The sequence below is a fragment of the Pteronotus mesoamericanus genome, unplaced genomic scaffold (genome assembly GCF_021234165.1).
Source record: "Pteronotus mesoamericanus isolate MK-2021 breed Mesoamerican mustached bat unplaced genomic scaffold, CSHL_Meso_final contig_1242, whole genome shotgun sequence".
Taxonomy (NCBI): Eukaryota; Metazoa; Chordata; class Mammalia; order Chiroptera; family Mormoopidae; genus Pteronotus; species Pteronotus mesoamericanus.
Genome location: NW_026555053.1, coordinates 2,238,483 through 2,266,470, shown reverse-complemented (window position 1 = coordinate 2,266,470; position 27,988 = coordinate 2,238,483). Strand labels below are relative to the sequence as shown.

General features: G+C 46.8%; 1 protein-coding gene across 1 annotated transcript; it reads right to left on the bottom strand.

Annotated features, from left to right (window-relative positions):
- Positions 1–4: 4 nt before the first annotated feature.
- On the bottom strand, positions 5–26,532 carry HDGFL3 (HDGF like 3). The gene is made up of 6 exons (XM_054589104.1): positions 26,312–26,532; positions 9,253–9,329; positions 7,656–7,794; positions 7,152–7,310; positions 3,638–3,784; positions 5–1,454 (listed from the first exon to the last, which is right to left on the bottom strand). The coding sequence occupies exons 1-6, from the start codon at positions 26,393–26,395 to the stop codon at positions 1,449–1,451; spliced, it is 612 nt and encodes a 203-aa protein (XP_054445079.1). The 5' UTR covers positions 26,396–26,532; the 3' UTR covers positions 5–1,448.
- Between the last annotated feature and the right edge of the window lie 1,456 nt (positions 26,533–27,988).

Here is a 27,988-nt window from a genome sequence, read left to right as displayed (position 1 = left end):
CGCGAACCGCCGCCTGTCACCAGCTCTTCCCCACAGAAAGAACAGAAAAAAATGGGGTCCGGATCCACACACGGATAAGGTCTGAATTTAGGGCCCAGTGAGCTGGTAAATGGCTTAGGTAGACGAGCAACCAGAGCCGTTCCTCTCCCCCACCCAACGTGTTCATAAAAAACCCCCTAAAGCCCAGGGTGTTCAAAAAGAAAAAGAAAACCCTCACCTGCACTTGACTCTATTGTTAACTTGCTGTTAACCAATTTTGCTTTAATATATGAATTACATTAATACCTCACATTACATATATGAAGCCAAATTACACTAACTCAGCTGTTTACAACCTCAAATCTTACTCCCAGTACACATTCCAATAAATTTATTCTGTAAAAACAATACATTTTTTTTGTTTTTGATTTTTTTTTTACAGTAAACTTTTCAACTACAAACCTCGAATACGCGAAATATGTTCCAAGGACAAGCATAACAGGATTGAGGAAAAACCCAAACTGACTAAATGTGTTCTCACAATATAAGCTGGCATAAAAATAAATAAAATTCTCTATTATCACAATAGCAACAATAATGTACACATAATAATGGTTTGTGGATGGGTAGTAACTATTCTAATTCTAGTTCCGAAAGAAAACAAGGCTGTTTGGAAAGTCTGTACTTAAAAGTCACCGCGCTGTCTGGCTTCCCATGGGGCCGCCGCGGACTCCAGCTCTGAAAGGCCAAGTGCCTCCCTTGAGTGAGTCCCCCCCCTCCCCCGCCCCCCGCCCTGGCGGCGGGAGGATAAAGTGTCGCCTTTATTCGGGAGTGACACAGAAAGACTCACTGACTTCACATGTAGAAACTGGGTGTGTGTGCATAACAGCATGAGTTTTGAGAAGTATAAGCTGTCAACTGGCTATTTCTAATACGGAATAGATATTTTACAGTATGATTCAACTTTACACATGGCCTCAAAAATGAAGAACAATTTTAATTCCATCTTCAATATGCCAACGTCATCTATCTAGGAACTGGCTCCTGGGTTAGAGGAAATACACATCATGTTGAGTGGTCATTTTTTTTAAATGCAAATTTATATCTAACTGAGTGTTTGGTGCTGGCGGAGTACAGGCAGGGTGTGGAGAACACAACTGCCTTGATTAAAGGATCCTGGACATGTATAAGTTTGTGCAAAAATCTTGATAATCCTTAGTGGTTAAGGGCAACTTCATGCAACCAAATAACATGAAATTAAATCAATAACCTTAAAAAAGGCTAAAATGTCTTTTTTCTTCCTTTCTCTAAACACAAACAGAGAGGACTGTGAATAATGTGCATACAAACTGGGGTTCTGTCGATGACAACAAGGACCGTGTTGGTTCATATCAAATCCAAGAATAGTAGACAACCAAACGCACAACCTTTCTGCGGTTTCTCTGAATATGCAGCATTCATTACGGTAGTTAGGTCTGTAAAAGAAAAAAGAAAACAAACCTTTAGGCAAGTGAGGATATTAAAACAAGCTGCCCACACATACACAGCGGACAACCGGGTCTCCTGGGATTTTCACCTGCATGGCAGCACGGACCACTCTCACCAAGAACCACCTGAGGCTCTGCTTTGTACCTGCCAGTGCAAAAAGCCAAGAGAACGAGTAGGGCATCTTTAGTGTTCCACTAGGGAAAAAGGAAAGAAAAATAAAACCAACAAATGTTGCCTGCTGTCTGGCAGGGCATGGAGCGCAGCGCTGTGTGCTCTGTGCAAGTCTAGCACAGTGTGGTGCTGGGACACAAGGTCAATGGAGAAACTGAGGTAATCTGTCTTTCTGAGGGCAGTGGTGCCCGAAAGGAAGGTAAGCTGCTTAACATTGAAAAAGCATTTGGGCCCTGGCTGGCCTGGCTCAGTGGAATGAGTGGTGACTCGGTTGGAGCATCGTCCCCATACACCAAAAAGGTTGCAGGTTCGGCCCTATTTGGGGCACATGCCAGAGGCAACCAATCGAATGTTTCTCTCTCACATGGGTGTCTGTTTCTCAAATCAATAAAAGCATGTCCTTGGATGAGGATTGGAAAAAAAAAGCGAATGAAAGTGTATGCAAATTATTCCATGTAATATTTACAACTTAATTATTGTGATATATGGCTTATAGAAGTACTAGAGTTGACAAAATCAAGATGGACTAAAAGAAAGGAAGGCCAGCTTCCTTCCAGAATTCACATGGCATCCGTGTGATACAAAGATAAAATGTTTCCATTTCCTAAAAGAACGGTGTTTCCATGTGGGTCTCACTTTAAACTGTGTCAGGCTACATTTCCCCACAGGGACCCTGTTTTTTTTTTCCTTCATCATTAACCCAAATACATTCAAGCGCCTAGTAATGCTCTCATGGGATGAATGAAAGAGGGAACTGAGGCCCCAAATATTTTCTCTGAAACAGCCTGCTTCAGCCCTTTCCTTCCCGAGCGGGTGGATGTGCCTGTGAGCACATGTGGCCCGTGTGCGGGCGGGTGCTCCCCCCCAGGCAGCCTCGGTGCCGCACCCCGGGATGCCCGGACCTCCAGAGACAGCAAGCGCGAAGCCCCCCGTCCCCGCAAGTGGCAGAAGTACATTTCTCAGCCTCTGGTTCTGCCAAAAGGAGAAAGACAATCTTAAAAATAAACGAACAGGAACACCACATTTAAAATCTGTGAACTTGCAAAATGCAGTGCCTAGTGACTCCTAACTATTAACAAATAAAAGCACTGGATATAAGATTATACTCACAGACTTCGGAGGATTTTCCTCCTTTGTGAAGGAGGAACATGCTCATTTAAACAGTAAAAAACTGTTAATCAACCAAAAAACTTCTTGAAGAATGTCTTTTTGTTAAAATTAACGTGAAAGGCAATAAATTCTATGTCCACACTAGTAGAAAACTCATAGCAATAATTCAACCCAAACGAAGAATATTTTTGGAACAGGTGGTCCCACCGCAGCCTCAGAAAATTATTATCGCCCCAAACAAAGTGCAGGTGGCACTAGAATGTGACCACAACCTCAAGGACATGCTTGCTTTTTTTTTTTTAAAGTTATTTATGTCTTCCAAATATTTCATTATAAATATACCCATTTTCTTATAAAATAATTTTAACCACATTTTTAATATCACTACCAATCTTGTCAGAAAAATCTTTTGGGAAGCTGTCGGTCATGGAGGATTTAAGTTTTTCAGAGTTCTAATTTTCACTTAAAAGCTAAAACTGTATCACTGGCAACAAATACTGCCAGTTCCTTTCCTTGAAGTAATAAGTTCATTTATTGAAAAAAATTTTTTTTTATTTTTATTTTTTAAAATATTTTACTTATTTAATTTTTAGAGAGAGGGGAAGGGGCGGGGGAAGGGGGAGAGAGAAACAGTGACTGAGGCGTGAGAGGAACGCCGACCCGCCGCCTCTCGCACACCCACCTGGGGACCTGGCCCGCAGCCCAGGAGTTGCCCCGTCTGGGAATCCAACCAGTGACCTTTCAGTTTGCTGGACAATGTCCAAGCCACTGAGCCACACCAGTCGGGGCTCATTTCACTTATTTTTGACAAAGTGCCACATACCCAAGTCTGACGAACCATATTTATCGTCGTCATTTTTTTTTTTACCAAGTCAAATGGTGCTCTTACCCCTTCGCTGGTTTTTTGCGAGTCTGAACTTGTGTTTCTTGTGTCATTGCCGGCGTCCCCACCCTCCGAGCCACTTTTGTTTTCCTCTTCTTTGCAGTCCTTGTCATCTTCATCTCCTGGAGATTTCCGGGACTGTTTAGAGGATTTCTAAATGTTTAGACAAGTTAAAAAGCATAGTCAAAAGGAGAATCCCAAACGCACAAGCGTAAGAAATGCAGCAGGGGCCGCCCACACCCGGCCCCCTGGCATGACACAGGCTCTGCGGCCGCAGCCCACAGGGTGCCGGGCGCGGTGGCCCTGGACCCATCATGTCACCTCACTGGGCCTCCCTCAGTCTAACCAGCTGGAAGCAAGGAGAGGTGGGCTAGGTGACCTTTCTTTTAACAGTTATGTCCAGCAGTGAGGTGTTAAAAGCAGAAAATAGAGACTCACGTACCCAGAGGAGTCAATGAATAAACAGAGCTGGACGGACGCCTTTGGGAGGCTCCCGAGCTAGAAGGCGCCCTACAGGTCACCTCGTCCTTCCCCGTCTTTTTACAGCAGACGCCGAGGTCCAGGGAGGCGAGGTGAACCATCCCGGGTTAAGAGACGGACCTCGGCGCGGGGGCACCTGCTGAGGCTGCCTGCGGAGTGGCGTACGCGGAACCACATATCACCACATGATGCAAAATAATTGATCTTTTAAATTACAGGTAGCTATTTAAGAACCCAAGGCCGTCCTGGTGACCTAGCCCTTTTTCCCCCTCATCATCTTGCATTTGAAATCAAGATGAATTCTAGAGGAAGAACAAAATACAGTTACAGTTCACAGCCAGAATTACTTCGCAGAACAGCATTAAAATGACCAAAGACGGGTCCTGCTGGACACCTTTAAGAAAATAAAATGTAGCATTTTATCATTTCCTCTTTGAGGAATTTAAGAATCATTAAGCACATGACAAATAAGGGCTAAGGCAGAAGTGATTCGGCCAACACTTTGGTCTTCCAGAAGTGAATGAGCAAACGGGAGTTTCCTTGGACAAACAATATTTTAAAATGCAACTTCCAGAGAGAAAATATCTTCTGGCTACGTGATATAGATACTAATTACATTGCTTCTACTTTACCTAACCGACACTACCAACCCAGTCCAAAATGACAGTTTAAATGAGGCCGCTTTTACTTTTTACATGGAGGGAAAGCAGGGATTTAATAACCCAAAGGTGGAGTGTCCGGAGCAAGGGTTAAGATCTAGTACGACAACACGAAAGTGGAATTCCCTAGGAAACAGGGTACGAGCACTAAAATGCAGCGACTGCTTTATACAGTAATTCTCAAATAGTAGTCCTTGACCTGCGGTTCTTTTCTGCTAGATAACAGTGCACAGCTCCCTAAAACCTGTAACGCTCACAAAGGCCACGAGTGGTTTACAGGCATTCCAACCGGGCGCGCACAGACCGGATCGGGGCGCTGTGAAAGCTGGGCCGAAGCGCCCGGGGCTCAGAGTTCTCCTGAGACACCCGGCTGCTGAGCCGTACTTGGTAATATGGCTACGCTCCTACGGGGCATATTCTTTGCAATCCCTGAATGTCAGGGAAGGACCCTTTGTTTCCTCAGTGTGGTCCTGAAGTGGCTGTGGGTCTAGCTGTTTTCATCTTTGTTTTTAACTAAATTACCAGTGGCTCGCATGCGCCGTGCTGTTGCCCTCGCTTCCCAGTCTCTCCCACGGCTCAGGTCTGAGTCACCCGCACTCCGCCACAGGGTACACACACCGCTCCCTCCAGTCTGTTTTGTGCTATGGCTTTTCACTCTGATCATTGACTGAGCTTTGTTTTTTCACAGAAAAAGTGGCATTAGGTAGAGGGAGTGCGGGACCTTTACCCCTTCAAACTGGGATGCAGTCAAAAAGTCTGTGAATCACTGATTTTTAGTAGCAAAGGAACACCATTCAACTTTAAGAAACAGAGGTAAACAAATACATGAGTTCCATTACTTCTGGTCTTCACAACGGGAAATGAATAATGCCATTCAAAAGCCACACAGCCACACTTCCAAATGCCAGGCTACTTAGACAATTGAGGGAGATACAACACATGACACAGCAGCTCAGCAGGTAATCACAGATTTAAAAAAATCAACTCAATTGGATATTTAAGTGATGTCCAAAAAACTAAAGGATACTCGGCTAAAAAAAAATCACTGCAATGGAAAATAAGTTTGATGGGGGCAATTCTAATCATTTTGTTATTTGCAAACTTTATCTCCACCCAAAGCAAATATCATGGTTTTCAGGAGGTGCAGGGGAAGTAGTATGTTTTTATACAATTTTACCTGTACGCAAGTTTGGGAGACTTTACCGACCATAAAATAAAGTGTTTATAGTCTGATAAACTCTTGGCACTTGTTTTAAGGGGTTTCCTTAAGTATTTCCAGACACTAAACACCAGAATCTAAATGGAAGTAATTTATCCAAGTATTCACTCGTGCGACAGACCAATTGCAGTAAAACCTGGACCAGTCTTTGGTCTTCAAAGGTCCATTTATCTTGCCTTCAGTTTCTAAAAGGTGAACAGTTTTCACAATCTCATGGTTTTTTCAATTACATCTCTGAATCACTATATGAAAAACCTACACTTTCAATTCGTAAATGTAGAATCACTTCACCCGTTTAAAGCTTTCAATAAATTACTGTTACATCTGGAATAAAATCCAAAGTCGTTAATGGGACAAACAGCCCTCCCTGGCTTAGCCTCTGCCTGTCCCTCCCCCCGCCACGCCCCAGCCACCCGCCCTCTTTCAGTTCAGCCCCCGCCAGCGCCCACCGCTCCGGGCGCGGGGCCCCTCCTCTCACCTCCCCCCGCCTCAGCACCCCCTCACCTTCTCACAAAGGCCTGGCCCTCCCGTCTACAGTAGGTTCTCCGTCACTCCCTGCTCTCATTCCTTCCCTTCATAGTTTATATATTACTTGCTTGTTTACTCTGTCCCCTCTCTATTCCACTGAGTCCCTAGTCACACGAGGGCAGGGAAGGAACTGGATTGGCTCACCACGGGACGCGTGGTGCAAGTGCTGGACACAGAATCCGTGACCAGGAAATAGGAGAACTGAACAAAAAAGAGCTACAGCACATCCTTCGAAGCAGGAAGGCAAGTAAGAACACAGCTTTACGTTTACGCCTAGGGCGCGCTGAGATGGCCCGGCACCGCACTGAGCCTCCCACGCTCCGAACTCTTGCGTACACTCACCTGGAGGTGACCGCAGCACGCACACCTGTCTCGCACCCTTGACTAAGGGGACAGTCCTCCGCTGGCGGACACAGCAGTTATTTGGGGGCTGAATCAGCCCCACAGTCAGCAGCAGCCAGTCCCCCCTTACCAGAGGCTACCTGTCTGACCCCCCTCGGCTATACCGAGCTAGGGAAGAGGCTCCACAGAGCTACTGCGTCCCTAAGTGCCCACCGAATGAATCACAAACGACCGAAAGCCTTCCCTGAACATGCACACAACGTCACGGCAGGGGGCACAGGGTCTCAGCAACCTTCGAGGTGTAGGACTTTTTCCGCTTCGAGCCGGCTTTCTCATTCTTCCTTTTGCCTTTTCCGTCCTCTTCAACTCTGTCCCCTTCCTCCTCGCTGCTCGCATCTGCGGTATTGCCACCCTCTCCCTCCGTTTCTGAGGAGCTCTGCTGCTGAATTGCCTAAGAAATAAAATATTAGCCTATGACATTTCTGAAAAGCAGCATAGAATGTAGACTGTGAAAAGCATTCTGTTTATTCTGTTTTATTTTGAAAGGGTTCAGTTTACTCTTAAGAGTCTCAAAATAAAGGGCTGTCAACCTCAATTTTCCCGTGACCACTTCACTTGCACCTGCTTGGGTAACAGAATTACAACTTCATCCAAAATGCTACCAGAGCCCAAGAGCATCCTGGCTTCACATGGAGGGAGGGCAACTACTAGTACAAAGGGCATATCAGGAAGATCCAAAGAGGAGTTAAAACCGAAGAAACGAGCTATGGCAAGTGACAATGAAGTAAACCGTTACCTGGTATCCAGTGAACTTTACTCCTGGGTTATTTTCTATTTCCCACAGTCCTTCATTAAATCCTTTCCGTTTGTTTGACTTCCCAAACTTGTCTTTGTATTCCTTATAGGGGAAAAGGTCTTTGGGACCTAGAAATGCGCTGCGGAGACATATTAGAAATAGAATGGATATTCGGACCTTCAAATGTAGGGTATTTTTAACAGCAATATCTACTAAGATGCCAGAGCATATTTTGGTAAACAAATTAAAAATAAGTAGAAATCTTGAGTTCGGCACGTATCACAAGAAGTTTTACACACGTGTTCCAAGGCAGAAAACGTGGACAGCTGGGCATACAAGCCGGCGACCCTGTTCTACTTTCTGGCAGCCTCTCTAGGAAAATGTAAGTTGCAAAGTCCACAATGTCTACTGGACAAAGCAAAATAAAACTAACTTCCAGAAAGAAACACAACTCTCTTGCCTATGAAGAACAGAAAGACGGCTTCGGGGCCCTTCCCTGGCGAGCTCGCCTTCCCAGCGAGAATGAGGGCGATGTCCAGGACCGGGGCCGCGGGCCGAGGCCCAGGTGCGCCTGGTTCCCCTAACACTCAGGGGGACCCGGGGATGGCCCTGCATTTGAAGACGTGTAAGGTTTTGTGGTAGTTTGGGCTTCCCTCACGTTTGTAACTCCTATTTTCCATTTGTGTGCGACAATTAACCAGACATTCTCTGAGTGTCCCCTAGTGTCCCTTCCCTTCTCCTTTCCTCAGCGCACGGGCCACCCTGCCCATCCGCCCCGCCTGGAGCCCGTTTTCCAGCTTCCCTCACAGCTGGGCCACACAGCCAAGTCCCGGCCACCCGGTCGTTCCTGTACAAGAAGTTATTTGTTCTTCACCTCTTCTCTTTCCCCCGTCCCTTTACCTACAAAATGCATGGGTGCTGCTTAGCCAATTTTTTTTGATTAAAACTTTTTTTTTTTTTAAGAAATAAGCAGACAAGGTCGACACCCCAGAGAATGGCAGGATGCATAACAAAGGAACCCGGATCCCTAGAACAAAGCTTTCTACCCATCTTGTTCTCTCTGCCTGTCTCTGGGTTGTTTCAAAAGACAGATGTAAACGTCTATACCATTGGAAATACCTGTCTCTTCAGATTCCATTATTCAACTGTTTAGCCTGTACTCTAACCATACAATTAGAAAACCTTAAAAAGTTTGTGGTATGTTTGCTTCTGGATCCAACAAATTGGGGAAGCCTGAGACGACAGGCTCAATTTACAACGTGAAGTATGAATGGAAAGAAATTCCTCTGGAAGGAAAATGCGAGAGAGCGACAAAGGAACTCACCGGGAGTGGTGGAGGGGCCACCCTGGGACCGAAGTGCCCACGGGGAATTCTGGGTGATGCCCAACATTAAAGCAGAAACAAAGGGGACACGCAAAAGCAAAGTAACTGAACATCTTTACCTTAAGAAAGGATATATGATTAAGGTTGGTAGCTTTACATAATTGATTGTAATGATTTCCACAAGGTATAAAATGCTATAGATCGTCCATAACAATGTAGTCTAGCAGCGTCAAATCAGAGCATTTGGAACCTGAGGTTGCTTTGCTGACTTACGTTTCGTGGGTGCCAAAAAAGAAGATAGGGTACTTGTTTGCCGGCGGCTTCACTGCTCCCTCTGGGAGTTCATCGATCTGCCAGAGACAAAGTGAAGTTAGTCGACATGCAGTTAAGTCATGTAAAATACCATAAATGCAATACAAACATTGTTATGAGAATGTATTGCTAATTTCAAAATAAAATTACTCTAATCAAAATCCCGATAGTTTTTCTTCTCTTGAACCTTGCAAGACGATTCTGAATGCCGTGCGCAGCCCGCGCAGCCCACGCAGGGCGAGTGAGCCGATCGCAGCCGTCACGGAAACGCGCCGCCCTCAGCCGCAGCGGCAGCACCTCGCTCCCTTCCCCTCAGTAGCGCTACTCCTGGGACTCCATCCCAGTGAAGTAGCTAAAACCGCCACCAGCTCCAACTCCCCCCCAAGGAGGCATTTTGGGGGGATAATAGCAAATTTACACACACCCCTACAAATGTAATTGTTGCAAGACAGGAGAGGTACAGAAAACGCACTGGATGAAGTAGTATGCAGACACTGAAAGATACTACCTCTTGCGTCTGCAGTCTCTCCCCACCTAGGTCAGCTCAAGTGACCTTTGAAAACGCACATCTGATTATGCCAGGTCTTGCTTCAACTCGTCCACAGCTCCTCACTGAGGACAGCATCCCTAGCTGGACACCTAAAACCTGTGAAGCTCTGAAAAACCAAAATACTCCAGCCTTTCCCCAAACCTACCAACTCCTACATGCAGCTGAGGCTGAGAACCTCGATAGGATTCAGTCCAAATTCCTTAGAATGTTATCTAGTTATATATATGTATTATACCTTAGAATATTTCAAGAAATGGTCCTTGACTCCCAAATCTCCATCTGTGGCTCCCACCTTTCATCTGGGTTCCAGGCACGAAATCACAGATCTCTATAAACCGTGTCCCCATGCCGCTCCTAGGGGCAGCTGACACTGGGGAAGAGGCCCGCACTCGCCGTGGGGACCAGTCTCCTGAAGACACCTGTGGCCTCGCTCGCTCACACGCAGCACCCACTTGCGGCGCACTTGCCACCCCACGCGCGTCTCTGCACTGGAGGGGCCCCAGGCCCCAGGACGGATGCCTGGGTGTGCTGAGAACACGCGGCCTCTGAGCCCAGAAATTTGCAGTTACAGCCTGCTTCGGATCGGCATCGTGATACCAGAGGTATCACTTAGTCACTTAATCTCTTGGGGCCTTGACTTTTACATCTGTAAAAGGAGCTGGCCATACCAGGTAACCTCTGGGCTTCCTTCAGGTCCTGGAATTCCGAGGCTTGTCTAAAACTGAACTGATCTCTCCTTTGACTCTTTTGTTTCCTATCTTAATTGTGGGGAAGCTTTCACTGCTTTACTCAGATCTTTCAAACTCTGCCTCCCACACCAACAAACTTTAAAGAAAGATAATCATGTAAAACTAAATTCAGATATTTGTGAAACCAATTCATAAGACTTGTGTCAACTTAGGCATCTCTCTTAATTTTTAATGTCAGTTTCATTGGTTTTATGTTGTCAGCATAAAATGATATGTAACATCTACTTTCCCCCCTTAAATTCTATTGTGTCTGATCTAAATCACTGCCATCTCTCTGTTTGTTTTACTCAAGTGTGATAAACAGGTATTTCCAGCTCAGGGGTGATTTCTGCCTCTCCTTTCTGTTCGGTTGGTCTGTTATAAACATCCTGCTGTTGGATATTATCAGTCCAAATGGAGGCCGTTTATGTTTGTAATACCCTGCCTGTCTCTTTTTACCTGCTTTTCCCCTCTTCGTGCTTTCCTTTATTCTGTGAATTATAACTCAAATACCCCATTTTTAATTGTACAAGTACTTCAAATATTTCAAGAACACTATTCAAAGAGCATTTGGGTGATAACCTTAAGACAGTACTAACCTATTCTAACCTGAAACAAAAGGGGTTTGGTGCTCCCCCCCTCTCTGCCTCATTCACCTTCCCTATCTTTCCTCTACTGTGCTTTGCTGTTTGGATTAACACGACCCAGGGCAGACGCCTCCAAAGGGGCAGGAGGAGACATGCCGTGCCGAAAGGAGGCGGTGACCATCATGTCTGACTTGCAAAGAACGTGGTCAGACACCCGGAGTCTGACTCCAGCCTGAGGAATCCCGAGAAAGAACACAGGACTTTCTGGTAAGCTGCTCCGATGGCTGTGAAGGGGGCGCTGCCTGGGGCTGGCTTGCACCCCCAGAGCTTCCATGGTAAAGATGCAGGCCTTCCCTGAACCATTAGCTACAGATAGTATAGGGCTGTCTTAAAATCTGTCATAGAAGGCCACCCGGAGGTAAGCAGACCACAGCAGAAAACTGGGTGGCAATGTACCCTGAGATGTTCAGGGAGGATGCCGTTTTAGGTGACTATTCAAGAAAGGTTCATTAGCCTTGATCAAGACAAGCGAAAACGAGATAAACCCAGGAACACTGGGGCAGGGTTGGGCTGCTGTTAAAATGGTGCCCAACGGTGCCCGCTGCCTGTATCCTCCCCTCTTCCTGACTGTGGGCCTGTCTATCTACTCAGTTCTAGGGACTGGAACACGGCAAAGGGGGAGGGGCGTCACCCTCTCGCTGGCTCTCGCCCGCTTCTGTGTACGAGCTGCCCCCAGAGAAGGCCCGTGGCTAGGAACCCAGGAAGGGCTCTGACCCACGGCTCATGGACAAGCGAGGCCTTTACGCCAGTAACCCACGAGGAAGCAAATCCTGCCAACAGCAACCGGAGTGAGCCTGGAAGCAAATCCACACCCTTAAGATGGTCCCGGGAGAGACCCAGAGGCAGAGGTCCAGGTAAGCCACACCTGGGTTCCTGGCCCACAGAAATCGTGAGATAACAAATATGTGACATGCATACCCTGCCTAGCATTTTATTTTTAAAAACAAATTATACTTTATATATATCTCTATATGTGCACATTTTACGTATATGGGATAAGGCACAGGCACTGCTTTATCATGGAGACCATTTTTCTTGGGGAGGCAGTTACCGAGGGAGCCGCTGAGTGGAGGTTCACCTCCGCAACCTCCCTCAGACTCACTTATCCCCAGGCAATCGGTATCGGTAACGAAGCGCTTCTCCCCGTTCATATACATAATCACGCAGAGGGAAATGTTTTACACACAGGCAGAAGTGCTTTGGGGGGGGGACGGGACTTATATTTTATATATACACACAAAATAAATCATATTTTATCAAATTCTGTGCACTATGAAGAGTCCTTAAAGTCCATTGGCATAGATCTAACTCATTAACTTTTAATGGATGCATAATAATCCAGTGATTTGATAACCTATAGTTTATTTCCCTGAGGCATGGATATTTACCTTACTTTTAGTGTTTTTGCCCCTTAAAAAGGCTATAGGAAACATATTTAGATTTTTATATACTGGAGAGCTTCTATTTCCACAAGATAGATTTCCCGGGGTGAGACTGTTGGATCATAGATCAGAGGTGTTTTTCATTTTAACAGATATTGCCAGGCTGCTTTCAAAAAGCCTATAATAATTTGCATTTCCACCAAGGTATGAAAACGACCTCTGTTCGGATCTTTGACAGCATTCGGCGTTACTGCTCTTCCAGATTTGCATTTCCCTGATTAATGATGAGATTAAACATCTTTTCATAGGTTTATTGGCCATTAGGATTCGCCCGTAAGGGAACTGCCTATTCATATCATTTTTGCATTTCTCTACAGGGTTCTCTCTTTTTACTTTTCGTTTGTAATATATTAACCTGGTGCCTGTAATTTCCATTGCGTGTCTCTCTCTCCATTACACAGCATGTCCACCAGAACATGCTCCTCTCGAGTTCCAGGACACGGAGTCCTAGCACTAAGCCCTCTCAGTTATGCTCCCAAACATCAGCTAACCAGTTCTTTCTCCCCCCACCGCCTTCCCCTCTGGTCTACTCTGCCATCACCTCATGCCCCAACTTCTACAAAAGCCTCCTGACTGGGTCCTTGGCACCCCCTCGCTGGCCTCCCGCCCCCCAACGACCAATTCTTCAGACCCTGAATACAGGGCAGATCCTACCCTTCTCATCAAAGCTCTCCAATGACTTTCCACAGTTTTACAAATCTTGAACTCATTCATGTAAGACCCTGAATGGTATGAATTTTGTCTCGCTCCTTGAACTCGCCACCTGCCTCTCTCCCCCCGCAGTCCCAGCTAGTTCTGTGCCAGCCAGCGGGGGAGGGAGACATGGCCGGCCGGCGGCAGCTCACACTGAGGACAGCAGCGCTGACCCAGGCCGCTGACAGAGGGACCTAGGCCCAGGCGAAGAGCGCCGACTCCAAGTGCTAGCGCGGCCGCACTTCAAATGCCTCAAAGTGTAACTCACAGCAGCGCTATAACCATCTGCTGAACGCAGCCTATTGTATGTGTCTCTTTTTAAGGATAAAGATGTGGTGATAGCTTTGTCTTTCTGCCCAAAGCAACAATTTGAAGATAAAAAAGAAAAGAACAAAACCAAAAAACTTGTGTTCCTGACAGGATTACTAAACAAATATTTAAAAATAGAAAGTCGAGGGTAGGAAGAAAACACCAACGTGTGCCACAGTTAAGAGAGCAGACAATGGCGATTATTCCGACGGGGGAACTAATGTTAACTTTCGCTGTTTCAATGTCGTTGTCAATACAGTAAGAAAAAAGCAAAGCGCAGCGCGCTGGCTGCAGCAGCCCGCCAGCAGGGCACAGGACTTGCGTCCTGGCACAATCAACAGCACCCAGCAAACGCATCCCCCTTTTGGATAATTTTCTCAGAGATTGCTTTATTCTGTTTGTCTCAAGGATGCAATACATCACATGAACATTTGAATAATTCTAGACATAAAACAAAATTAAACCATATTTAGTCTTAAACGAGGCCTACTTTTGACAGATAAAGCCGGTAGCTTAGCCAAACCACACCGGCTGCCTTGTCTGTGCAAAACTCACGCCGCCCCCGAAGTGGCCCCGTCCCCGCGTCCCCAGCGCTGCCCAGCTGCCGGCGGGCCAGGCCCAGGCAAACCCATGAGGTTTGTCCTCAGTCTCACCGTGTCATCGTTCAGCAGCTTCCTCTCTGGAGCTACTCCAGGTATTTGATAACATGGCAAAGACCCCTCAGGGCGCGCTGTTTCCTTGTTCTTGCCCTCCCCACATACGCTGCCGATGGACTTCCATAAAAACCGACTGTCCCAGGATACCTCTTTGGTGTCCCGTTCTTTGCTTATTTAAATAATTATAAGGAGCACAACAATCAACAGAGTGAAAAAGCAACCCATACAACAGGAGAAAATATTTGCAAATCATGTATCTGAAGATGAGTTAATATCCATAATATGTCAAAAACTCTTACAACTCAATAACAAAAAACCAACAATCCAATTTAAAAATGGACAAAGGACTTGAACAGATATTTCTCCAAAGATATACAAATGGCTAATAAGCACAGAAAAGATGCTCAACATCACTAATCATTAGGGAAATGCAGATCAAAACCACACCCATTAGGATGGCTATTATATATTAAAAAACAAAAGCAAAAATGAAAAAAAAAAACAAAATCCAGAAAATAATGACTACTGAAAATGATATAGAGAAACTGGAACTCTTGCGCACAGTTGGTGGGAATGTAAAATGGTGCAGTCCTTATAAGAAACAGTACAGCGTTTCCTCAGAAAATTAAAAACACAATTACATGGTCCAGCAATTCCACCTCTGGGCATATACTGCAGTCCCTCTCTATCCGCGGTTTTGCTTTGCGCGCTTTCAGTTCCCTGCAGTGAACCTCAGTCCAAAAATATTACATTGTGAGACTCCAGAAAGAGACAACGGAGAAGTTTTAAATCGCGAGCCATTCTGAGCAGGATGCCACTGTCTCTTCCCTCCCCACAGACAATCCTGAGACCTTTGAGGGAAGTTAAACGGCAGTACCACCCGAGACTGTAACATAAAGTCCAGTGCTGGTATTATTTTGGGCACATGGATGAGAAAACTAAAATGCACGGATTTTTTGACCATGTGGCCTTCAGCATCAGAGAGCAAATCAGAAGGAGCCACACTGAACCCCGCGCCCGGCCTGCTCCCCTCCGCGGGACGAGGGCGCAGGGAACGGAGACTCGGAGCTCCCGCTAACCCCTCGGCCTATCAGACAGGCGTCCCGATTTAATTTGGAGACGTTAAAGCTCAGGTAAGAAGAGGGCCTAAACTGCTCTTGGGATGAGCGACTCACGTGCTCATTGTAAGTTTTTTTCCTTTTTTGCTTGAGGTCAAAGACACACAACACAACACCGACTGTCCAGGCACGTCTACGAGCCCAGTGCGGGAGAACCAAGAGCGTGCACGTCGTTGTGCGGCCATCCTGCCCCTCCCGGGCGGCCCACGTCAGTTACTGCCGGTTCCACCCGTCCAGCTGCCTCACTGACAGGAGGATCTCGCTGTCGCTCTCCACACACACCTCGCTCTCCCGCTTCGCCCGGGGCCCCACGCTCCTGCCGCTCAGCCCGGCGCCAGCCCCACGCAGGGGAGGCCGTTTCGTGCCCCTGACCGTGAGGCCACAGGCTCTGTGCGGACGTGGCCTGCTCTGCCCACAAGCTCTTGCTCCTCCACTACATCTTCAAACGAAATCAATGAAATATGAAGGCAAAACAATTTTCTGAATACGACAGAGAAAATGAGTAGGAAGGGAGGAGTGGAAGCATGTGTTAACACCGGAGGAGCCCTGGCAGGGGCCGACCCAGGGCAGGAGGAAGGCCTGGGGCAGCGCCCAGGCTGCGTGTCTCGGGGACTCCGTCCAGCGGGTCTCAGTAGACCAGCTGCTGGGGCAGAGAATACAGAGTATAAGGATGACCCAGGAAGGGGTTTGTGGGATGAACGTATCAAACTGAAAAGGAGACTAGGAGAGCGTTTCAAGCGCGCTCACGGGCCTAGCTGGGCAAGGAAGCAGTGGGGCGGGGGTGCCAAGGGAAGCAGCAAGGCGGCCACGGGCCTGCTCAGTGTGGCGAAGGGGGTCTGCCGCGACCGCCGAGGGGAGGCCGCTTCAGTGGGGCGAAGGGGGTCTGCAGCGACCGCAATCTCCATTTCACGCCAACACACTTCGCCGGCTGCCCGCTCCTGTCGAACTGCTCTCTTTCCGTAATTTGCTTCTACAGCAATACAAAAACAAGGGACACACGTGTTCTTGCTTTGCCCCAGACAAGGAGCTTATTAAAAATGAGCAATGGAGGCCACTGCGTTTCATAGCTCTACCACATGCTTTGTCCTGCCCCCACCACCTGCAAACACAGGCCAGGGCTGGCGAACAAACGCCCGGGCTGCAGGCCAGCCAGAGGTCTTGAATACCTAGCATTACACTGAGGTTAATCTAATATTATTATCCCTTTGTTCCCAGGCATTTCAGGTTAGTATAATGAGGTTATTTTCTAATACGAGTGTACTTACTTTGTGTGAGTCAATCAGCCAGATGTGAGATATAAAATTGTGCTTAGTATAGCTTTTCAGAAATGTATCTTTTTCAGAAACTGAAGAATCCCTTACTATCATCAGTATTAGGTTCTCTCTACTGAGATCACTGCTTCTAATAATAGCAAGGAAATCTCTGTTTTAATTTTTTTTCTTTTTTTTAAAATTTAATCTTTATTGTATTTTTCTCCCAGAAACCTCTTTTTGGTTGGACAAAAAGTGATTTAAAAGGAAACACACAACCATCAGAAGAAATGTGTTAGGCCCGTGAGCGGACACCACGTCCGAGGGCACCAGGAGCCTGCCCCCCCCGGGGTGAAAAGCCCCGCACCCCCATCACGCAGACCCCTTAACCTCTGGCCTCGCACACGGGGGGAACCCCGCGCCTCGGTGCTGTCGGCCAGGGAGCGCGGCGTAGTCGGCAGTGCAGCAGTTAGTTACTGAATGCATGGGGCCATCGCCCTTCCAAAGCCATATGTAAAAAACTACAATTTTATACAAACAAAGCTGGAGATACATTTGCAGCTCAAAGATGAAAAGGAAGATGAGAGCAGAAAGACTTGCTCTGTATACCGAGCCTTTTGAGCTCAAGAGAAACACCGACGTGGATGGTTAAATGACCTCACATCGTGCAGTTTTCGTCTTTTCAGGTTCCTGTGATCTCACGTAAGACCGTGACGACAGCAGAGTAAGCTCAGGACTGTCAGTTCACCCCCACACCAACGCCTGTTCTGTGCTAATGGGTCTAACGCATACACAGCTCCCCTCTGGCCTAACCGAGCAGCCAGTGCGTTTCAGCCTTAGGTCGTGAAACTGTAGTCGGTGGCAACCTGATTTTATGCAAAATGCAACATAAACATATAAGAAGGAATCACCTATGATTTCGTGAAAAGACTTTTCTGGTGCGTGCATCTGAAATTAATATTTATTTCTCACTGGGGATTTAAGTCAAAAAAAGTCTGGAAGCCACGAATCCAGATCGTATTAGAATCCGTCCATCGGCAACGACGACTCATTTCCGAGGGGTCACAACAGGAAGTCCCCACAACTCCCGGACTCTAAGGCCAGCTCACCACTATGAAGCCACAGGAAGCAGCTGGAGGCAGAGCAGCCAAACCACAGATGCATTTACTGAGACGTTATATGTTTCTTAGCATTTTATAATAAGGAGCTTGGTGTTCCTGGGAGGCAATTATTAGGTACTCAATTAGCAAACACTTCTTTCATGTACCTCTTAGGGAAAAAGAAAAAGAAAATAAGAATGATCCTCCTCCTCCTTATTTTACAGAGGCTGTACTAGAAACAAAAGCTCAGCCCTTAACAAACCAAGGCAGCGGCGGAATGAGAGGCTGAGTCTCAGCCCCTGTCCAGCCAGCTGCCTCTCCCTGCAGCGCGGGGCACAGGGGGCGGAAACCTGGAGAGCGCCCCTCTGAAGGCTTGGGCTCCTTGTCGTCACTCCACTTCATTCTCCTTGCCTCTCCGTGGCTCTCTGGGATCACATGAACGGTCACCCACCTGACTAACAGCAGCAAATCCTCATCTAGGTAAGAATAATATAGAACAAAAATTCAGTCACTACTTCTATCTGTTTTAATCAGCCAGGAGATTATGTATGTGAGCGGCACTGAAATAACACAGGAAAATGCTGCTACAGGAACTGAGAATGCAGCGAACTGGTGAAAAGCTACCGAATCCCTGGCTCTGCTGACCCAGCCATCCCCGTCCCCACTGACTGCCGTTCCCAGCCCGTGCTCTCTCACCAGAGGTTTCGGCTGCCTGTTTCTGGTCAGCAGCACGCTATTCATCCAGACTGGCCTCTGCTTTCTCTCTATGCGTAACTTATTCATTGTGAAATTGCCTTGTGTCAAGGAGCTTTCAAAGAGATAGACACTGGAGAAATAAGATGGCTAGATTCACAGCCACTCGCAAAGTGTGCCTGTGTAGAGAGATGTTACTTGCACACCGCTGCCAAATGCTTTTCCAGCCCTTTCACTTAATCCAATACCGCATTTCATATGTTCTTGCGGCGTTTTTAATAGTCGGGGATTAAGACACTGATTAAGTGTGACCTTAGGTGAAGGTCTTAAGCTACATCTTGGTTCTCTTATGGGGATAGGTATACCTCACAGTACTGCTATATATATTCAAACCTGTAATCAAGACATATAGTAATTTGATTTTTTATATATCCTATATGATACATACTCAGCCTAACTTGTAAGTAAAACATTAATTATTTGTTTATTAAAATGACAAAGACTTTTTAAAATTCAATCACCTTTTTTTAATGAACATGTAAGAAAACAGACATTTTCTTTTTCTGCTAATGGGTAAAGACAGTCAAAACTTTCCTTGGCTGGGTAGCTCAGTTGATTGAGCATCATCCCGGTACGCCAAGGTTGCGGGTTCAATCTCTGGTCAGGGCACATACAAGAAGCAACCAATGAAGGCACAAATAAGTGGAATAAAAAAAAATCGATGTCTCTTTCTCTAAAGAAAAAATAATCAATAAACAAAATTTTCTTTTTAAAAGTCAAAACTTTTCTGGAGGACTATGGTAACAATATAAATCCAAAGCTTCAAAATATATGCATACCTCCTGACTCAAAAATGTAATTTCCAGGGATTTGTCTTAAGGAAACAATTAATTAATGATTCAGCCCAGTGATCTTCAAACTTTTTCATCTCATGGCACACATAAACTAATTACTTAAATTCTACAGCACACCAAAAAATACATTTTTTACCAATCTGACAAAAAAAAAAAAAGGTACAATTTTTCATTCATTCACATGGCACAGCTATTGTTGTGTTGGTTGCTGTCATTTTTTTATTTGACAATCTAAGAAAGAAGAGGTCAGTTCCCCTGACTACAGGGTCGGGTACTGTATGTTTAAAAAATTCTTGTGGCACATGAGCTGAAAATCGCTGATTTAGCTAAAATAAATATTTTTCAGAGTACTATTTTATAGAAAAAATTGGAAATAACCTAAGTGTCCTATAACAGGAAGTGGTTATTATTTATAATAGGTCTATATCATAAATTACCAGATGGTTATTACAAATAATGTCAAAGCAATATATTCACTGATAGTGAGACATCTAAGATAGTGTTTAATTGGGGAGAGAATGATGCAAAATTGTATATACTACAAAAATTATGTACCTGCATATGTAGGTACATATTCATGATGCTAAGAACTAGGTTTAGGGATATTAATCTTTCAACAAAGAACATTATTATTTGTATAATAAATTTTTAACACAGGTGAAAATTAATATTTACAACATGAAGATCATTCCATTTTCTCTTAAATAAAGATAGTTTAAGTACCTTTCAGTATAAGCAAATGACTTCTAAGTGCAAGGACCACTACTGACCTCAGAACTTCCCTGTGGCAAAGGACTGGGTTTTTTTGGATTGTTTGTTTGTTTTTTAAAGATTTTACTTATTTATTTTTAGAGACGGAGAGAAACATCAATGTGTGGTTGCCTCTCGAGTGCCCCCCACTGGGGACCTGGCCTGTAACCCAGGCCTGTGTCCTGACTAGGAATCAAACCGGCGACCCTCTGGTTCACAGGCCAGCGCCCAACCCACTGAACCACACCAGCCAGGGTTAGGTCCGGTTTTTATTTAGAAATCTCTAATTTGTTATAGACTGCCATTTAAAAAATATATTAAAGATGAATTATTAGAAAACTAAAAAGACATACAAAATTCAAGCCTCATTTTTAAAAAAATTATTAGGCTCACAAACATAAAGCTACTCTACCAAATTGCTGGAAAAAAAAGTCTAAACTCTTCTCAATTTTTGTACCTGTCCTGTCACTAACAGATAACAGTCACCCACAAACCTGGCTGTCAGGAGCACTGCTTGAAATGATAATTAAAAAAGCCTTTTTGCAGTGGACTAATCACTGCATCAAGCGGGCTAGATTCTGACCTAACATCTGGAGACTCTTCTGCAATAGAAGACAACTTTCTCCAACAAATAGTAATATTTGGGTTCTTCCCTTATTATATTTACTAGGCCTACTAGTTTATAATGATGGTTTTCTAAGGCTTGTAAGACATTTTCAATAAAGTCACATATAATTTTAAACCATCAGTCATTTTCCAAAACAATCAAAGTCTCATAAAGCAGACACCTGACTTCAGAGAACTCTTTATTTTCCACACCCCAGGGAAACAGTCATCATTCGGGCCCCCGGGGGGGCGGGGAGCACCAGACCGCAGATTCCTCCGGCTGACACGGGAGCCATGGAGGAAGTACCACTGGCATGAAGAGCTTACGCTGCCTGTTTGCTCCCAGGATTAAGCAGAAGAAAATGAGACACTCTGCCAGTTCCTTGGCAACGTGACTAAATTCGTAGTCCCTGGGGCACAGGCTGAGTGAGCCTCTGTCACTCTACCTGAGGAATGAACCGCGGACGGACTTCCCTGGACTCAGGCCAAAGTAATGAAGAGTACAAACATCTTACTTTATGTTAAGATTATAAAGAATTTAAGTCCCAAGCGATTTCCCGGGAATATGTAGCCTGATTTCCAGAAACAAAGTCTCACAGTCTAGTAGTTTATTATCAAATGCAAAAAAAATAAAATAAAGTCATAGTGCTAAGGATCATAACTTGAGGATTCCCAACTAGTATTTATATTAATAAAGGATATGAAAACACTTTAATCATGTCATTTAGAAGTGCTGAAATTTAAAGTTGGTAGAACATGAAACACTATACCTAGCACAGTGCCTAACACACAGTAGGTGCTCAATGAAAGTCCAGTAAGAGTTCAGCTCTTCAGCTGTCACAGAATAGGAAGCTAAATGCTTTATTCTTGTTTTACCCAGTGAGAGGGTGAAGCGGGATCAAAACCAGGGTGAGCCCTGGCCGGGTGGCTCAGCTGGCTGGAGCATCATCCTGTACATCAAAAGGTTGCAGGTTCGATTCCTCGAAGGCAACCAATTGATGTTTCTCAGCCCCTGTCTTCCTGCTTTCTAAAATAAATAAACATATGAGCAGCAACCTCGCAGGACTGAGGCCTTAAAGAAAAAAAAAAAATCTCGCCGAAAGCTAAGGACGGTGAAATTCGATACGTGAAGAAGCTTGGGGTATTCGATTCTTCTTCTCCCCCACCTCATACAGAGTGTGTTTTTAAAATTAAGGCACTAAGTTACATTTTCGCACTTGAACTCAATACAGTGCAGCACACAAGTCTTAAATGTGCAGCTTGATACATTTTCACATATTCACACATCTATGTAATCGCCACCCAGATCAAGACACAGAACACGCCTGGTGCCCTTCGCCCTCGGTGCCCCGTCGGGACCCCGTCCCTCAGCCGCCTCCCACGCCCTGGTCACCCCCGACCCGTTGGGCCTGTTTCTGAATGTCATGGAATCATACAGAATGTACTGTTTTGTGTCTGGCTTTTTTCACTCCACCTTATGTGGTTGATCCTTTTTATTACTGAGTAACATGCCATTGCATTAATATACTTCAAATGCGTGTATCTGCTCCTCTGGCAGACATCTGGGTTGCTCTCAGTCACTTATTACAGAGGAAGCTGCTACGTATACGCATCCTTGTGCACGCCTTTGAGCGGATAACAGCACTCCCTTCTCACGGGTATAGGCTTAGGGTGGCCTGGGTTTAAGCCACAAAGTAGGCATGGGTTTAACTACAGTAGACTGGGCCATTTTTCTAAAGTGACTGTATCATTCTGAGGATTCTCATAAAAGTTTTTAAATTTAAAAAAGCTCTTCAGCTGAAAACACCAGGGTTCTGAGACTTTGGCTTTTCCATCTTTTAAAGTGGGGGTAATAAAAGCAGAGCCTCCCACCTCATGGGTACACAAGACAGAAGAGAACAGTACAGCTTCTGTGTTAGCTGCTTCTTCTTTTGCCTAAAAAGTAAATTTTACTAACATTTACAGCATAAACTGACACTCCTGTCCTTATTCAGACGGTTATATTTATTCACTTGGGGCCTACTGTGATTTACTGCCATTCTGTGTGTGGCTGTTGAACAGAATTAGGGACTTTTACTCCCACTGAACTCTCACCAAATGAGCAAGTGGCTAAAAGGAGTCCTACCCATGTAACTCTGACCACGTGAGCACAAGCAAACAAGGAAATGGCCACGCTGACAGTTCTAGCGCAGAAAATCTCTTTGGGAAAGAAAAACTGTGACCATGCCCGTCAGGTCTCACAGGAAGCAGGCAAAAAATATTCCAAAAATCAATACTTTCAGAAATATGGACTTAATCTATTACATTCATGATAGTTTGCCAGTAAGAATTTTAAAACATTAAATATTATTTGTACCATGTCATCCCTTGCAGTATTTTATAGTGCATATAACAGTACCAAATACCAGTATATGTAATTTTAAAGTAACATTACGCATATTTGGGATGCATGCTTTTTTTTTTTTTTGGCAACAGGACGTACCATCAAGAGGGTTCAGACTCTTGTTTTAGCATAACTACTTAGCTAGGCAGTCCTTACGCATCCATGAACTTCTAATTTTTAAAGTCATACACAATAAAGTATACTCTACTCAAAATAGCTAGCTGCTACTCAATGTTAAAACGAGAACGTGTGACTAGAGAGGAGCAGAGGGACCCGCGGGGAAGAGGCATGAGGGGATTTCCGGCAGGGGCTTACCGTCCCGGGTGTACACATTTGTTAAGCTCAGTGGATGGTACATTTAAGGTGTGTTTCAGTCTCTGTAAATCCGACCTCCCAAAGGGGGGAAAAAAAAGGACCTATAAAAATACTGACCATTAGTTAACAGTATACGTTCTGAAATGTCTAGGAATCAGTTACAGTGATGTCTGCAACTTACTTTGAAATGCACTGATGGACTGCTACATGGATAGAGGGACAGATGTGACAGAGCAAGTAAAATACAACATTGATCACAGAATCTAGGTGGCAGATATATGGGTGTTCACTGTACAGTTAACTTTTCTATATGTTTGAAATGTCTCATGATACGATGTTAGAAAAAAAATAAACCTACTCAAGAGCTGAAAACTTTATGAGTGGAGCTAGCCGAAGGTATATAAATGGTAATGAGAAAAACTACAATAAAAAATAAGCTATTAAAAAAAAAAGAACTGAAAATTTTAAAAAGTGTAAAAAGTCCAGGGATATAGGAGGTAAGTTAGAAACTCAGAAGGAAATAAGGTAGGAACACTCAAGTCCTGCTTGCTGCTTTTACATCCACTAATAAGTCTGTGAGGTAAGAATGATCCCCATTTGAGAGTAAACAGAAACTCAGCAGGATTACACACCACGCCTGAGGCCACGGAGCCCGAAGTCCAGCTAAAAGCTGAGTCCAGCCTAAGGGGCCGCCGAGGACCGAACGCCTTCCCCGCGGCAGGGAAGTCCCGTCTCCACTCCCGCAGAGAGAGCAGCACCGGGCCCGGGGTTTCCCTCCCAGGTTTGACTTCTTGGGGCCACAGAGAATCCCTACATGACTGGCCTTCGTAACAAGTGATAGCATTTGAAATTTGAACGAACAGGTCCCCCCGACCCCCCGCCACCACGTGAGTATTTTATAACATTGTCTACAAAGCTATAGCTAGGTGTGAAACAGGGAAATGTCTCATAGGGTTGGGATGAAAAGAAAATCAGACCATGTATGAAAAGCACACAGCACTGTAACTAACTAAGAGGAGGGACTCCAATGCCATTTTCTCTTTCTAAACTTGACCTTTCCTTGGAAATTGCAACATGCCACTCACTCTAAAATAATACACTGCAGGAAAACTTTGCTCTTCTCCTTTGAGGGGCTCTTGTTAGATGTGTACAGATACTGGTTTTTCTTTCCTGTATTTATTGCATCTTATCTAACAACCTAATCGATTTCCTCATTTTCTTTTCCAGTTTGTCTTGGTTTGGAATTACAACTTCTGGCAATTGTACGTTCGGTTAGATATACAACGAGGACCCCTTCGGTTGCACTTTTTTGTTTCAAACTTACTACAAGTGGTCAAGCTATGCAAGCAACCCGTTAATGAAATTTTAAGACTATTTTCTTTGTTGACTCTTGAGAATATTTCTCTAAGATTAAAGAAAAGCCATTGTGTTACACGGAAATGACCAACTTCTGATAACCTCGAATTCACTTTTGACTATTTATAAACACAGGCACCCTGCGAGCTGTTTATGTCTTACGTGACAGATATATTCAGGGATTCCCTAAAAAAAACGCCTCAAGTCCCAAAGCTGGACCTTTAAGCAGTATGGCTGTATAGTATGCAAATAACGAGTTAGTCCACCCTAAAGACTGTGCCTTATTTAAGCACAACCTACAGTTCGGATGCGGAGAAAAGTTACTGGCACAGCCTAACGGACCGGGAATAAGACATTTTCGCACTTGAAATCCGAGGCTGTTCGAGGCGCACGGGATCCTAGAGGTGATGCTTCTCTCTGTGCGGAAACGGGCATTCAGACAGTCGAGATGAGGAGCCCAGATCAGAGGCCACCAGGTCTTCCAAGTCCCGCCCCAGTGCCCTTTCCGTTTTACCATCAGACCAAACTAAGTACAAAAACAAACAAACAAACAAAAAACCCAACCCCCCCGCCCCCCAAAATGTGACTATGTCCATCCATGACTTCGACTTCACTAAACGGCAGTCTGGTCACCCATGATGTCACTTCCTTTTTTGAATGGGTGTCTTTTTTTTTTTTTTGGTTGGGTTTTTTTTTTTTGTTGTTTTTTTTTTTTGGTTTTGTTTTGTTTTGCTCTCATCCTTCGACTACAAGACAAGGTTTCGGGGCGCCCCGTCCCATGTATGCCAACAGTCCCCATGCCCAGCTCTGCTCCTCAAGGGCACCGACACGGCCTCCGGGGTGCCCGCACCCTCCTTTCCACTCCGCGTCTTATTTCAAGCCACGAACTGCCAACTATTATGAAATTAAAAGGGATTTTAGTTTAAAACACAAAGCGCACACGGTCGTGTTGCGGCTCCTCCTCACTCAAAGGGCTTCCTACAAAGATGTCAATGCCATGTCGGTGTGACAGGCTGATGCTCCCGAGGACGGGAGAGCCCTTGTGGGCTGGAGCGGAGGCCAAGGATCAGGTAGGTCTGGGATCGACCTAAAACAAACATGGAGGTGAAGAGGCACGAGGGGCGTCCCGGTGCCACCAGCCCGCTCTCTCGGGCGTCGGTTCACGGGAACGAGGCGAACAGGGAGGCACGTACCCGGGACAAGGATGGGCAGGCGGGGGCCCCGGAATCGCGCTCAGGGAAGACTCAACAAGTCTGGATGGCGGAGGATGCTCCGAGCGATGGATGAACGAGTGCCAGCGGGCTCCTGCTGGCCTCTCAGTGACACCACCCGGCCTTGCCAGGATGCGCCGCCGCCGCCCGCCCGCTCGCGGACGGCCATTTGCAGCGCGCGCCCCGACGACCCTGCCCGGCCGCCGCCGCCGCCCCAGGCCGCGAGTTCCGTCAGCGCAGAGCTCCCGGGGCGGCGGCGGCGGCCTGCGGGGCCGGTGAGGCGAAGGGAAGGGGGCGGGCGCGCCATCATGAAGGGAAAATGGTGGGCGGGCGGGCCCGCGCGCGGCCGCCGTACTCACCCGGGCCGGCCAGTGCGGGTAGCCCTTCATCTTGGCGAACACCAGGTCGCCCGCCTTGTACTCGCGGGGCCGCGGACGCGCCATCCCGGCCGCTCCCCTTCCCGGTCGTCCTTGGTCGCCGCGAAGACGCCGGCAGGCCGCCCCGCCACGGGCCGACGGACTGTGCCGCGCTCCCCGCGGCCTCGGACGGACGGGCGACCGCTCCGACGAGGGGAAGCGGCGAACGGCGGCGGGGGCGCGGGGTGGGCGGGGGGCGCAGCGGGCCTGCAAATCACGGCCCGGCGGCGGGGAGGGGCGCCCGGCCTCGGCTCGGCCCGCCGCGCGCTCACGGACGCCGCGCAGCCTGCCTCATGCCGCTGCCGGCCTCTCTCCCGGTTCCGGGCGCGGCGGGCCGGGCCTCGCGCCTCCCCCGAACCCCTCCTCGGGCAGCAACCGCAGCCGCGATCCGATTATTGTTCTCGCACGCTCAGCCCCCACCCCCTTCCCGCGCCGGCCGCTTAATTCCTAGGTGCACGGCCGGCTTCCGCCCAGAAACGGAGCGCGCCGGCCGCTGCGCGGAGAACGGGCAGGCGGTGGGCGCGTCCTCCCCAGCACCGAGCCCGCGCCGGGCGGGCGGGAGCGCCGACTCCGGGGCCGCCCGCCGCCGCGCTCTTTTGTTCTCGGCCCCGAGCTGCCCGCACGGCCCAGCCAATCACCACCCGGCCACCCCTCCTCGCGTCCGCGCCCCGCGGGGCGCCCCCAGCCCCACGACCCCCGCCCGGCTCCCCGCGGACAGGCAACAGAGGCCCCGCAGGCCCGGGAATCGTCAGGCCGCTGGAGAGGCCACCGCTCGCGACTCGGCGGCGACCTTGTTGGGCTCTCGCCCCAGGTCTGCCCTTGACGAGGCAGTGTGACCCACCCAGGGGGCAGTCGGGATTGGAACTTGGATCCCTGGGGCTCCAAAGCCCGTTAGTGCTTGTGCGTCCTTATTTCTGGGGCTTAGAAGCCGGTCGTTTTGCGAAAGGGACTTCCTCTGGCAGGTCACTTGTTTCCAATCCTGGCAACCTTTTGGACAAGATGTGTTTGGATCTGTCCAATGAATGCATGCTGCCTCTTTCATCATCCCGGAGCCCACCTTGAAAAGGGCCGCTGGCGCAGCTCAGTGTATCTGACTTTGTGGCCTTCATCTCGCTACTGGGACTGTGCTCCTTCGTGTCTGTTCCCTCCTCTAGGCTCGCCTGCCCTCTCTCCCTTTGTAGACGTTTGTGCCAGCACCTGCCTTCCTCGCTTGCCCTGTACTGTTGTGTACGTGTGTAACCCTGCTTCCTGTGCCTTGATGCCGGACTCCCAGGAATGGGACTTTAAAGTCCCTAGACTTCCTGTGGACTGTTTGCTTTGTGAATAGGGCTTGACATGACCTCCTGGTGCATTTCCTTATTGCTTGATCTGGTGATTTTCCTTTGTAAGCATTTATGCTTCTCACCAATCCTACAGGTTCCCCGTTCCTTCTTTCCTCACCGTGGAAGAGTGGTCCTAGGTCCTTCTGCCTCAGTTGGAATAGCTCGTGCCTTAGTCCTGATAGACAACAAAATGCAACTGAGTAAATTTTAAAGATCTTATTGGCTTTTTTCCCATCGATTGGTGAATGGGCAGCATCCCATCAAAGAGAAAGGAGCTATACTCAATGAAAGACCTCGA

What these genes read in the sequence shown, in the direction of transcription:
- HDGFL3 (XM_054589104.1), bottom strand. Translation starts at nt 26,395, where the DNA reads ATGGCGCGTCCGCGGCCCCGCGAGTACAAGGCGGGCGACCTGGTGTTC. An exon ending in TTTTTTGGCACCCACGAAAC is followed by an intron (nt 7,795 to 9,252) that starts GTAAGTCAGCAA and finishes ATGTCTCCGCAG; the next exon opens with CGCATTTCTAGGTCCCAAAG. An exon ending in AAAAGTCCTACACCTCGAAG is followed by an intron (nt 3,785 to 7,151) that starts GTTGCTGAGACC and finishes CTAAACATTTAG; the next exon opens with AAATCCTCTAAACAGTCCCG.